The sequence below is a fragment of the Fulmarus glacialis genome, unplaced genomic scaffold (genome assembly GCF_000690835.1).
Source record: "Fulmarus glacialis isolate BGI_N327 unplaced genomic scaffold, ASM69083v1 scaffold4440, whole genome shotgun sequence".
Lineage (NCBI taxonomy): Eukaryota > Metazoa > Chordata > Aves > Procellariiformes > Procellariidae > Fulmarus > Fulmarus glacialis.
The window spans coordinates 34569-49131 of NW_009189440.1; the positions used below are offsets into that span (position 1 = coordinate 34569).

Here is a 14563-nt window from a genome sequence, read left to right on the forward strand (position 1 = left end):
TCTGGGTTTATGACCAGCACAGTTATGTAGGGAAGATAATAAACCAGCAGCTTTGGAAGTGCAGCTGCTAAATCCAGATGTGCTGCACTATAATGGATGCTGCACCTTGGCTTTCCCTGCAGCACTGCCTAGTGAACTTTGGCAAGCTAATTTTTTGTAGCTTACTGTAAGCAACCAAAGAGCTACTTGATGGATCTGTGGTCTCTAGAAAGAGTCCTCTTCTCACTGTTAATCTTATGTCCAGCCATCTCTTGTAGGACCAGCTGGGAGTACAGTCATCTGCAGCAGGAAACTTAGCACATTTCTTCGGTGGGCTTCCATATCTTCCTGTTTTCCCTGCAGGTAGTCACAATTAGCTTTGGAAGAGTACAAGGTCTGCTGTCCCCTAAGACTAGAGGGGTTGTCCACTCCCTGCGGCAGGCGTGCTTAGAGGAATACTAATAGGCATACTCTGTTTTCAAGTGTTCTGCAGCAAAGACTGTGATTAACACAGCTTGTCCAGTCCCTTTTAACAATAACCTCCCAGTCCTCTTGAAATGTAATGGCTTCTTAAAAGGAGAGAATTCTCATTAGGCTTTAACATTAATAAGCCTAAACATTATTCTTGGCCCCAAGTCTGAGAAACAGGTCGTTTCAAGGAGTACTCAGGAAGGGTGCTGCAGTGCACATGCTGCTGTGGTACAGCTCCAGGAGAGGTGGTCTTTATGTGATCCATATGCCCCTTTTTCCTTTTTGTTCTACTTTTCATGACTGAGAGCTTGAATTCAACTTTGACAGGAGAGAAGGGACTTCCGTGGCATTGTTAAAGCTTGTTAACTCCTTCCACCTCTTGTTGCAGGAAGAGCTGCAAGGGGAATCCTAGAGATTACTGGTGGTAATACTGCTTGTGTTACCAAGAGAAACGTCTGACCTAGGAACTATTTCTACCCCTTATTTCCGCTTTAAAATCATGCCAGTATTACTCCTTTCTGTTTAGAAAACACAATCATGCTGTTTGGCTAAGGAAAATGTACTTGAAATGGGTCAAATTTGTGATGAAAATTTACCTTCATTTGACATTTTTATAAGATCACTTCTGACCCAGAGAGCAAAGTGTGTCAATACTGAAAAGAAATAGTTTTAATAGTTTTAAGCTCTTTGGGTAACTGGAGTGATTTCTTATCTGAAGTATGTGTGATTATATTTGCAGGCAGTAATAACTGTATGCTCTATTTATATGGAGCATTTTAGAATGCTGCAAGCCAGTTTTAATAAGAGTTCTGATATTCCAGCTCCTGTTGCTATATTATTTTAAGCTTTACTTTTAACTTCAATGTCCACTTTGTTTGTCTTTACTAGTACTTTATATCTGACAATTTAGCTTCTTGACTAACCCAATACTTTACCAAATATGGCCACTCACAGCAAAGTAGGTCTGGTAATTTGATCTAAGATTGGCTAAATGCCTGCTAAGCACAGTCTGCGAACCTCACCAGGTAGACCTAAGGCTAATTTAAAGGAGCATTTAACAAAAAATGACTAGGATAACTGTTCCATGTACTCACAGTGGGGCTGGAGTGGGCTACCTGCTGTCTCAGTAACGTGCTAAATTTTACCCTAGGAAAAAAATATTGTAATGAACATGCCACGAACAAGAAATGTAAAGAGAGCCAGTGTAGCAGAGAACAGTGAGCTAATGGAAAAACATCTGCTCCCCCGAGTTATGTACAGCAGGAACTTCCCCCCCGCCCTTCACAAAACGCTTGTGATTTATTTATTTTATTCCGCATGGGCCAATTCCTGGGAAAAAGCTGTGTTAGAGGAGATGGGCTTTGTTCCACAAGAACATGTCGTTGGGGCCAGTGGGCTGGAATCTTCAAGCCCAGCTGGCCTGCGGCCGCACAGCGGGAGCCTTGGCAGCAGCCAAGGGCATGGCCAGGCCCTCCCCTGCTGCCCCTCAGCAGCTTGTATTTGCACAGCCTGTGCACGGGTCTTTAAATGCTCTTCCTTCCTGAAGCTTTAGCGATCCTAAGCTCCCTCAAGTTATTAGCTCTGATATTAAAGATGTTTATCAGGTTTGGGAGACGTCTTTACGGACATGGCCAGAATAGCTGGTATCGGATACTGTCCCGTTATGCAGCATTGGTTGTAGAAGGAATTCTAATAATTTTCTTTCTTTTGTGTTTTTTTTTTTAAAAAAAAAAAGTGTTTTCAAATTTTAGAATTTCAATTTTAGAACTTCCCCATTCACTGCTTGAGTTTTTGAGCTCCATAAGCGCTGCTGATTTTTGTGGCTCTTTACAGTGACATAAAGCAGTGTGAAAAGCTGGAGCCTGGCGAGGAAGAGCAGGAGGGACTCCTTTATTACACAGCTATTACTGAGGAGAATAAAGGTGAACTGCAAAGATGGCTGTCCTGCAGCATTTACTTACTAGGAAGGATTAGGAACACTTCACACTGGAGATAGAAGTGGTAAAGTGAGCTGGTTTGGTCCCCTTTGAAATGTTACTGGTGAAGTTAAGAAGCTAGCAGTGGTTCTGCTAAGCCTCCTGGTTTAGCAAGCTCTGTCCTAGGCTTTTCTGGTGCAGGCTAAGGATCACCAAATTCCCCATTTCTCTTCATCTGAATGTCCTCGGGGGGATACTAGATATTGATCTACACTCTCTGGCTTGGTTTATTTTATTTTCTATCAATAATGAATTTAAAAAGTCAAAAGGAGTGTTGGCCTTGTATCGGTACTGGGCATTTCCCCCATTCCTGAGGCCTCTGGATATTTCTCATTGCTGGAGCAGGACGTGAAACTTTGTGGACTGATAATCCGTTGGCATGGGTGGTCTTCAAAGAGCACATGCCATTTCTCGAAATCTGGGACATGCAAACATGCACATGTGTGTGAACACTCGCTTGTGAAGGATACAGGCAGCAGCTCTTTGTTAAGCACTCTGTAGATCCTTTGCTGAGATGGAGAGAAACCTGTTGCACTGCCAGTGGTACCCAGGGAACAACAGAGGGTACCAAATACTAGCATTTCCTCAGCTGCTTAGTAACTTTTGGGCAAGTGATAAAGTGTACATAGTCATGAAGAAGGAAGCAGGACATTTATTCATACCAGAGACAGAATGAAAATAGGAATTTATACTTGACTGGGTTGCAATATGAAGACTTAAAAGTCCTTCCTTTGACTATAGCCAGTAATACGTGTTTTTAGAGAGGGTACAAGAAAACCCAAAAGGTGCCCTTCCAACAGAAGCATTTTTATGTCACCCTTATCAGCAGTGGCCTTATTGCCTAGAAGATGGTGGCTTGCTTCTCCCAGCTGGGAAAGAGCTGTTTCCTCACCAGTGAGGTGGGCCCCACTTCACATAAAGGAACCGCTATCTTGTAGTATTTCAAGTAATGTTTTGACTGTACCATTTAGTATAGAAGGTAGCTTGTGGTAGTTCTGTGTTGCTTCCAGAAATTTTCACTCTAATGCTGCATTTGTAAATAAGCTTAATGGCCATTTCAGCTCCTGTGAGACCTGAAGCTTGGAAATTTAAAGCGGGTCCCTAGACTCCAGTTAACTACCAGTTTGCATGCAAAGACAGCCTTTGAGGATGTAAATCTGTTGCCTCATTCCAAAGATCAAGCGTCTGAGCTCAGGTGGATGGGAACACGTGACATTTTCTGTTCTCCTTAATTTCTGTATCAAAGGTTTGCATCAAATGAAATTATTGCAGTCAGGATATGGCTTGAGGAATCTTCCATCTAATCTGCCTGTGAATTGTCAAGCTACTGCGTGCAGGGTGGTGTTATAATATGGAACAATGACTAAACGTCACCTGCCAAAAAGGAAAGGCAGCAGGGGAACCCTTTGTCACAGTAATAGCTCTGTATTCACTGCTGAAGGCAGAGCTGTCTCAGAGGAGTGGGTCTTTCCAGCTGGCTAAGGGCTGCTGCAGTAACAAGCATTAATAGCTCCTGAAAGCAGATGATGTGGAACAGAAATCACCTCCCTACACATCCTCAGAGGTGCTCTCACCTTCTTGAAGTGTGAAGGGCTGCTCCCCACTGTACCATCCTGCTGGTCATCTGGCTGCATTGCGCTGGCCGTGTTGCTATGCAGTAGCATTTTTGGGGTGGACGAGAGTAGACGAGTGCTTTAGATCTGGCGGGCACACACAACCGAGTGATGCGGAGCAGTCTGCTTGTGGGAGTTAAGTGCTGCGTCTTGGATAACACCGAACGTGATTCGCAAGGAATGAAATTTTAACTGTTGGGTTGTTCACATTGCAGAAATACATTTCAAATCCATTTGGGTTTTGGGCTAGAATTACAGTTGTTGCTGCTTCTGTGGCGACAAGCACGATCACTCTTGACACTAGTTTGACACTTAGGAAATGGGAAATAGAGTCAGTGTTCAAGGTGATGGCAGGCAACTCTGTTCCTCAGACTAGCATTGTGATGCAGACATGACTAGATTACACTGTTGTTACTCCTCTGATGGACTCCCTAACAGAGCTCTGTCAAATAATTTATCTTGGAGATGAAAAAGGGAGCCTGACTGCAGGAGACCCAGCTTTGTCAGTGCTCTCTGTGTCTTTGTTACTGGTCTTTGGAGAGTGAGTAGATGATATGCTTCTGGCAATTCTCGCTTGATTAAGGATCTTCACTGTAGATGAGCTTAAATGCTAGCAGAAACAGCTGGAAGAACTAGGAGCTAATGATTATCTGAGTGGAGATGCCTGCTGCTCTCAGGGACTGGGCCCAGTGTTAAGACTGGTGTATCAGTGGAAGTCGAGTTGCAAGTCAAGACAAAGGAGGCCATAGCCACAAGAGGAGAGGACAGTTGTTTGGAAGAACAGCAGGGTAGGCTGGACAGTACTGCAAGAGAGCACAGATGGGAAGCATAAGGTGGATATGAGAAAGAAATGAATCATGCTAGACTGGACCTTGGAGTCAGCTGGATAGCTGCTCGTGGTCTCAGTGGGTGCAGGCTCAAGCTGCAATTAGTGAACGAAAGGAGACAGTGCACAATTCATCCTGTCTTTGCCTATCCATGCAGTGCACTGTCTCAGCCCATACCTATAGGTAAAAATGCTGAAATATTTCCTAATAATCACTCACACTAAGAGTTTCTAGCATTACTCCAGAGAGGCTAATAGAGGAGGTGGTACATCCATGAATCATCTCTCTTTGCTCAGTAGCATTCAGAGAGCCTTTGGTGGTACTTAAGTCAAAACAGAATGTAAATTTGTTTAAGTTTTTATGAAGATGGTGTTAAGTGAGAGAGAGCAAGGAAGCTTGCAAACATGACCTTTAGATTCAAAGCTGCAAAGAATGTCAGTACCAAGAATGATGTCATCCAACAATTGGAGGTTCATAAATAGTTTCCCTAAAGCATTGAACCTTCCACAGGATAAGAATTACAGATCTTCTGTACCTGTGTCAGCCTGAGGAGATACCCTCTGCTTTGGAGTGAAATTGGGTGCCACATCTCTATAACAGAACTTCCTTGCGAGGACTGCTAATTTGGCTAGACGTTTATTTACAGCATGATTAGGTGATATAAGGAGATGCACTGATATTCCTGTCCATTCCAGTGGACAGGAAGCTGCTAACCCAGGTAACGTAAAGGCAGGTGTTTCAGTACTTTCGGTACCGTTGAGGATGCAAGAGTATTGCCGTGATAAATTTAATGAGTCCTTGTTTTTCGGTTTTGATTTCTGCCTCTAGCTGTGTTTTTATTCCATGTTGCGTAAGTGTATCTTGTTAATCTGTAAATAAAGTGAGTATGTAATAGAAGTGAAAAATGAGTTTACAGAAAACACATTTTAATGCAGGCCAAAATGATTTCCCTTAATGTCTATTTTTAGCTGGGTGGGTGCACTCCTTTCCTTTGGTAACCCACAGGCACCTCTCTCATTCTTTTTTTAAATTAGGCCTCCCACACCATTAAATCATTTTTTATTGACTATTGAGCCTGCAAAGAAATGGACTGAACTTTAATATGCTACATTACCATACCATAAAATACAATTTGTAGATCTTATTTAGATTCTGTGTTGCTGCACCTCCTCTAAATAATTGTTATTACTGAAGAAGATTTACAGGCACCGTTGAAAGAAAGAATAAGTACTCTCCATTTTGTATGCATTGAAACACCGGCTGTGCGTGATTTCACATCTGAACCCCCTGCTCCCGATTCTTTTCTGAAATGAAAGAAGTCACAATATGCTGTTAGTTGCTAATAGAGCTTTTAATACCTTTTAATACGGCAGTATCCAGAACTTCTGCTGATTTCAAACAGTGCCAGGATTTCACCCCTTCTTTTGTACCACTAAGTTTGTGCTAACTTTGCAAATGAAGTGTTTATCTTCAGGCTGTGAATCGTCACTTTGCCATCCCCATCATCATTATTGCCACATGCACAGAGTCAGCTGCTATGCAGCACTTGGCAGGAAAATGCTCTGTTCCTTGGGAAGTGCAAGTGAAATACTGTCCTCCCACAAACTTTTGAACAAGGCTGTGCACATACTCAGCTTGACAAGGTACATGGCCTTGCTTTCTGTTATTATAGATAGCTGCAGCCTCTTGGAGCCAAGGGAAGGGATGCACGCTGAGATTTTATAATGATTAACCAGAGAGAAATGTATATGAGTCACTCTTAAAGAGTATAGCTCTTACCAAGGAACTAATGTTTTGCTCATGTTGACAGCCTTAGAGAATGACATTTATCTGTAGCACAACCTAGGGATGGCTAAGAAATATTCGAGCATTTTCTCGATGATGTTTCACCCTTCTTCTAGAGGGACCACTTCAGAAGTGGAAGGGTGTTCAGCCATGCTGTCATTTCAGTACACGATCGTTTTCAGTGTGCTGATAGAAGTGCTATTTGTGGGCCAAGTCTCATGTCAGATAGGCTAAGGAGGAGCCTTTCCATGGTCAGGCAGGACTGCTTTTGAGATGCTCTCATGCTCACCTCTACCCAGCAAGCTCCATGTCAGCATGCCAAGTCCCCACAGTCATCTGGGTCTCCCAGTGTTTTGAAACTGGCAGAGTTTCAAAGCTATTTAAGAGGAATTTTCAGGCTAATTTCCCCCCTTACAGAGACTTTCTGAGAATATTCACTACCTTTAAAAGTCAGGGCATTTAAGGTTGTGTCTAATTTCAGAATTATTTATCTAAATCTGGAGTCTGAATTAGTCATTTCAAATTGGACTCTTGAACTGCAATACTTACTGCATTACCACATCAGTTTAAAAAAAAAAAAGAGACTTTGAGCTTTTGCAGTGATAACATGTAGAACACAAACAGGTTATGGACCAAAGAGCAATGGCTGCTGTATGAAGAGAGAGAATTGCTTTATATACATACATGCATACATACATATATGTATCTGAAAACACAGTTTCCCTTTTTAGTTACGTGTGGCAGTGAAAACTGAGTATCACTTTTGAAGCCTTTTGCAAGGTTTTAATGCATAATAAATGTAGAATTAGAGTAGACTGTTTCAGTTGGAAGGGACCTACAACGATCATCTAGTCCAACACAACGATCATCTAGTCCAATGATGATCTCCAAATCCTGAGAAATGTTACAAGTTTAACCATGAGATACGTTATGAAATTTATGTTTAATAAGAGAAATTATTTGATTAACAAATTGATGGTCAAGCACATTAGGATGCCTGTTACATTTTTCTTTTTCCTAAGAAAACCACTAAGATAGTTGCTGATAGTTGCAGAAAGTAAACGGCTGAGCAGTCTCTTCCAAGAGCTTGCTTTTGTTTTTCTGTAGAGCATGTATGAGGAAGTAAATGTGTGAATACAGAATATAAACAAGTCTCTATGATAAAAGCCTTTTGATTTTAATAGTCTCTGAAAAGTTAAGAGACAGCTATCTCATAAACTAGACAAATAAGCAGAGAGAAACACTTTTAATAATTTTTCAGAATGTGGAAATACTCGTTTAAATAAGTTATCTAATGTCCAGCTCAGTCAGATGTATCCTATTACTCTGACATGTTTAAAGTTCTCAGTAGACAGTGATGGCTTATTCTGTTCTTTTTTTCCCCAGATTATTTGGAAATACATATGATGGCTCCAAGTGGCTACCAGCCCTGCTTCCTTAGGGCTCAGTTCAGCACTGTTTACATTCCTGACTGAGGAATTCTTAAGGCCATCTTCTGTCAGGAAAACACCTAAAGATGTCCATGAACATCTGATAGAGCCCTTAGCATTAAAAAAAGATCCATTCAGTGAATCCACTTGTGATAGTAAGCACTAACCATAGTAGTAGCACTGTGCAGGATCATGGCCTCATGTTTTAATATGCTTAAGGGAGATGATATGTAATCAATGTGAAGAAAGGTCTCTGACTTATTTCAACTAATAGTAGAGTGTTTTTTGGTTTTTGTTTTTGTTTTTTTTTGTTGTTTTTTGTTTTGTTTTTTTTTTTAGCGGAACTCTTCATGGAACAGCAGCATCTCAAAGAAGCAGGCTTTTGTATCCAGGAGGCAGCTAGTCTTTTCCCCACGTCTCATGCTGTACTGTACATGCGTGGGAGGCTTGCAGAGATGAAAGGCAATTTGGAGGAGGCTAGGCAATTGTATGATGAAGCGCTCACAGTGAATCCAGCTGGAGTGGAAATTATGCACAGCCTGGTGAGTTTGCAGGGGCTCAGCTCCATTATAGTATTTATGTTCCTGATTAACTGTAATAAGAGGGGAGAGGGCTCATGCTTGCTCTGGAAGCCATTGTCTTCCTGATCCTGAGAGCAAGTGACTGTTCCAAGAATAAATTGGGTAGCTTGAACCTCTATTTTAAGACTGGATTGAATGTTTTTAACTAATTAGGGCTTGTGTCAAAAGTAAATATTTTAATTGACAAAGGCTGATAGTTTTGGAATTCAATTCACTGCTTTCTCTTTGCTGCTTTTCCTACTAACTTTTAAATAAGCAATACACTGATGTTTGAAAGCTCTGAACTAAATAACTATAGAATATAGATACTTATGGCGTTTGTAAACCTTGGGCTGGAGTCTTGTGTCTACTCAAATCAAGATAAACTATGAGATTATGATAAAATTAATCTGTTACTGTTTTAAGCTGCGGCTTAGCTCCAACCTTGTGTAGGGGCAGTGACTCCACATTTGTGGGTTTTTTTGGTAACATTCCTATCCAGCAAGTATTTTTTCTGTTGCACCATTCCCACAACAAACTTACTTACCAACACAGGGCCTAGAGCTTAATAATAATAATAATAATAATACAGGGAGCTTTGTGGAAGACCAAAACCCACTTCTCTTATGAAATCAGAACAGTTAATCATATTTCATCAACGATGTGTCTTGTTAACTGTAGCCCTTACTAGGTCTTTCTGAGATTTTAGAAGTCTTTCTTGACTAAGTTTTACAGGAGTTCTATATCCATGTGACGGCTTTGTGTCTTTGCTAGCAGATTTGGGTTTCCTGGCATAAATTTGGTCCTGGTGAGGTTTGCAGGCAACTCCAAAACTGAAGGGGTATCAGTGCACAAAAGGAAAAACGTGAAGTTATAATTCAGAGAAAATAGTAGAACCTACAGGCAAGGAATGAGATATTTGGTAATAATGAATGTTCGGTGCAAAACCAGCAAATGAATAGCTGGTACATATGTCAGGAGAAGATTACAAAACAGCTATGCGCATATCAGGCTTATATGGGGCAATAATATTACTTTGTTGCTGTGATCCAACCTTTACAAAATCAGTCGGTAAAAACCGGGCAAGAGAGAATGATATTCTTTGCTCAGTTAGTGTCATGATTTTCAGTCACTGATATCAGAGCAGCCATCAAGTTAGATGCCAACATGATACTAATAGCTTTCATTTTTGTCTTATTTTATGGGCAGAACCACATACTGCATCTTCCCATTTCAGTTGCTTGCAATTTTCTGAAACTATAGTCATTTGGAATAAAAATTTCTGAGATGCACATCTGCTCTGGCCCAATTTACTTTGGAAAATGTCACCCAACATGGCTTAACTGTTTCTGAAAACGAGGCTGAAGAAGAGACCTTAAAGGCTTCTGTGACATCATCTTTACTGTGCTTTATTGTCTCCAGGTTTTGTCAGGAATGGGTAGTCTTTGTAACATATTAATGTGCTTTTTACCATCCCTAAGAAAATCTTTCCTAAGTTATCCAAGTTATAACCTTTGAAAAACACATTTTATATGTGCTTAGCAGATACGTATTTCTGAAACCTCTAAGGAGTCTGTGGATGCTCATTCCTCTCAAACCCCAGTAAGCTCCATCATCTCTTAGTCAAGGGATGGAAGTAAAATTTAGAACAGGTGAAAAAGACAGTGAGATGGGGAATTTAGGGGCAGAGACTCAGTCCATAAGCAAGTAGGGAAGAGGAAGATAAACTCAATAACAAAGTGAGAGAAATAAGGATGGATAGAAAATAAGATAGGCAACATTGGATAAGACTGGATAGATAAGAAGAATGAGACTGGGTTAAGGAACCAGGCTGAGACACGTGGTTTGAGGGGTGGGCATGTTGGAAAGGATGAATTAAAAGGGTCGGTCTTGTGAGAGAGGCAAAGGAGCATGAACTTGTAAGAGTACTTCTACTCCATAGCCTTCAGTCTCCTTAAAATACTGAATCTTCTCATCCTGATGCCAGCAAATATCAGTGAAAATCACTTGCTTAAACATGTGCATCTCCTTTAGCTTGGCCATGCTGGCAGCCTGTGGTTTACACCTGTTAGCTAAGATAGCAAAGGTCTGGTCTATCCCTGCTGGTATGAATCATGGCAGTAGTTATAGGATGCCACATAATGGCATTCCTTTGTATGCTTTTCCAAAAGCTAGGAAATTGCACATAACAAATTAAAAGCATCTGATGAGCACTATAGAAAAGCCTGTAAAGAAATTAATCGTTCTGCCTTCAGAACAGAGCTGGAATAATTTGCAGTAAACAAGGCTTTTAGGGCTATGCATCAAATAAAAAGGGCAAAAATTAAATATTGAATGGCTGCTAGCTAAGTGATTTTGTCCTGTGTACTGAATGAGACAGTGTCCCCAGGGAGAACTTGAGACTGGGTTTATGCAATTGAGGATATAATGTAACAAGTGTAAATTCTGCATCTCCTTGATACCATCAGAAGACTGGATGTCTTTCTGAAATGTATGTATTAGCCAAGTACTAGTTGTACTTTTATTAAAAATACAAGTTCTTGAGCACAGTATGTTCAGTCCCCTACCAGAAGGAAATCTATGTCTTGGATTATGCAAGAGGCCAAACTGGATTATCAGGTAGTTCCAAGTGGCTTGAAACTATGCAAGACACATACACAGGCAGCTGAAACTAAATTCACACATACTCTTTCAGTGCTGGTCTCCTCAAACATTTGAGTTCATAGTTTTCCCGCTGTAGTAATACTGTTGTGGATGTATAATAATTTAGGTTATGAGAGTTACTGTTTGACTTAGTGCAATTGCCATCCAACTGACCTAGTCCACTTTAAGTGAAAATTCTGCTGTAGACAGTGCCGATTCTCCCTGGTGTATCAGTATCAATTAGCAAAGTAGTCATGTCCCTTCCCCTGGGCTCTTAGAACTGGGTTGTCAAAGCTATATTTGGAAACTTCCAACCTGAAGAGTGTTGCTGGCTTTAAATGAAGGGTACAGATCTAGCAATGAATGAGTCCATCGCACATCAGTAACTTCACTTTTACACGGAGTAGAGTCACCACCATAATAAACACAAGCTCTTTCTCTGTGTAGCTGAAAATGGCTGTGTTTTACTGCGACTGTACGGTGTTTACAATAACTGTGAAATCAGTGTGCTTTCCATATAAAGTATGCTGCTGCATGGAAGAGCAGCACCGTACAGCAGGACTGCAGTGCTGACTGCATCTGATGAGGTGGGTAGCACACTCTGTTTCATCACGGGGGCTATTGGCACTTGGTGTTCGATACTGTGGTTAGGAAACCACAGGTACGTTGAAAATACCACATAGTTGTGCTGCTTCTTGCTAGCACTTGCAGTTTGTAAGTGATGCCACAGGATCCTTAAGCCTGTATTAAGAATCCACCAATGGCCCTTACAAAGTAAATACTACTGGCTAATACCTAATCTAAGGAAGCACATTTGTTGAGGAGTTCTGTTTTCATTTCGAAAAAACACATACTGTAAGACCACAGCTCTCCTTAGGAAATGCAACTTGCTAGGGGTTTTTTTCCATGTTTCTCCTCATTGTGTGTCACACATTTCTGTCTTCCCTTCCTTTACTAGAACAGCCCTGTTCTTTTCTTTGTCTTCCCTTTCACAGGCTCCTTCTGGGGCCTGCTTGCAAAGATCATAGAGCACTTCTCCCTGCCAGGGGGGCTGATGGAGTTTCCGCTGAGTAGGTATCTTCACTGGTCCGGAAACAAGAGCTTAGCCCATATCCCCTTGTCTTACACTGTGACTAGTCAGCCATGCCAGATGCTAATCTCTGACAGCACGTTTCTAAACCAAATAACTATGGCTTGCTTCTTTCAGTATGTACCAAATTTGGTTATATAACATCATGATACACACGGTGATAACAAAATTGACATGCCCAACCAAGTCAGAAAATATAACATAAGCCAGGGCAGATGACACCTCCTTGTAAAGCAATACACAAATCCACCTACCTGTATGTCACTCGAGAAAGACATTGAAATTTGCTAGTTCCCAGCCACAGTATTTCAGTGCATTCAGTACCATTCTCCCTTTTGATTCAGAGGAGGAGAAAATCAATGCCAGCATGTTGGATTTGAGTCCTAAAGCTCCATACGTAATATTGCAAGATAAACTGAAAACATACTGAGATATTCAGAAGACTCCTGCCCAGTATGCATCTCACATAGCACTTTGTCGAGTTAGAGCAATTCTCAACATGTTTTAGTTCGTGGAAGAAGAAAGAGAGTTGTGTATTTAAAAGGGAAGGAAATGGGCACCCTCATCTCCATCACTGTACCAGATTTAATGAAAAGAACAAAAAAATACCGTCAAAACAAAGAAAAAAAAATTCGCTTGACTCATACTTGAGTCTTACTGATTGTAGTGGAAGATTGTAATGATTCCTCACTTCTCGTGGAGGCTGGGGCAAGGATGATAAAGTTATCAGAATGCCACGTAGCTGTCTGCACTGCCTCATCCCCAAGCTTGATAGCGAAACAAAGTGAAATATATATTGGGTTTTGTTTGGTGAGTTTTTGTGAAGGTTAAAGTGGAAAGCAGTCTTCATAATGTATTTCTGTGTTCTGTTGTGACCACATAAATGGGTGGAAAACATAATCTAGTGAAAACATATTTGATTTGTTCCATAATCAAGTCAAATACAATATACAGGTAATACTGGTTGGCTAATCATGAGAGTTCTGCTTTTTCTTAGAGAGACTGTCATCTGCACCACAAAACATAACATCGGCAGCCATGCAAAGGGCTTTACATGTAGTAAAAGTAGTCATGTAGTACCCTCCAACTGAAGTTGGAAAAACAAGCTTCCCACTCACCTGAGTTTAAATTACCTAAGCTGGGCCAACAAATTGACTGTAGGCTGTTTTGTGACCCTTGTTTTCTGAGATTAGTGTAGATTTTGGCCTTTCCCCAGGGAGGCCTTGTTATTTTTTGGAGAAGTTCCTATGGTAAATGCAGTTTGGGAGGTACCAGTGACATAGCAGAATCATGGAATGGTTGAGGTTGGAAAGGATCTTGGGAGATCATGTAGTCCAACCCTCTGCTCAAGCAGGTTCAGCTAGAGCAGGGTACCCAGGACCGTGTCCAGCTGAGGTTTGAATATCTCCAAGGATGGAGACTCCACAACCTCTCTGGGCAACCTGTTCCAGTGTTTGATCACCATTACAATAAACAAAGCTTTTTCTCATCTTTATATAGAATTTCTTGTATTTCAGTTTGTGCCCATCCAGTCACTGGATACCACTGAGAAGAGTCTGGCTCCATCTTCTTTACACCTTACCATCAGATATTTTACCGTATTGATAAGGTCCCACCTAAGACTTCTCTTCTACAGGCTGAACAGTCCCAGCTCTCTCGGCTTCTTCTTGTATGACAGATGCTCCAGTCTCTTAATGATCTCAGTGGCCCTTTGCTGGACTCTCTCCAGTATGTCCATGTCTTTCTTGTACTGGGAAGCCCAGAACTGGACACAGTACTCCAGGTGTGGCCTCACCAGTGCTGAGTAGAGGGGAAGGATCACCTCCCTCGACCTTCTGGCAATGCTCCTCCTAATGCAACCCAGGAAACCGTTAGCTGCCTTTGCTGCAAGGGCACATTGCTGGCTCATGGCCAGCTTCTGGTCCACTAGGTCCTTTTCTGCAACGCTGTTTTCCACCCAGTCATCCCCCCAAATTGAATCTGAAGCTAATACCAGGAATTTTTTCGGCAAGTAGATACTAAACGTAACATTGGCATGATTGTACTGGGTCAGGCTGGAGGTTCAACTAGTCCTTCTTTCCAGCAGCAGCATGAGGAAGTGCCTAGGAAAGAATGAGAGCAGGGCAGGCATATATGGTACTTCTAAGGTTATGACTCAGCTCAGGGACATCCTGAAGTAGACATAGATT

The 14563-nt window shown here is 41.4% G+C and overlaps 1 protein-coding gene across 1 annotated transcript in view; it reads left to right on the forward strand.

The window, feature by feature from the left end:
- Positions 1-14563, forward strand: part of LOC104079751 (tetratricopeptide repeat protein 7A-like) — a gene marked incomplete at its 5' end in the record, with an annotated part of 65902 nt that overhangs the window by 22828 nt on the left and 28511 nt on the right. Inside the window, one exon of the mRNA XM_009581893.1 lies at positions 8421-8623. Within this exon, the coding sequence (XP_009580188.1) occupies positions 8421-8623 (203 nt within the window). The remainder of the gene's footprint in view (positions 1-8420; positions 8624-14563) is intronic.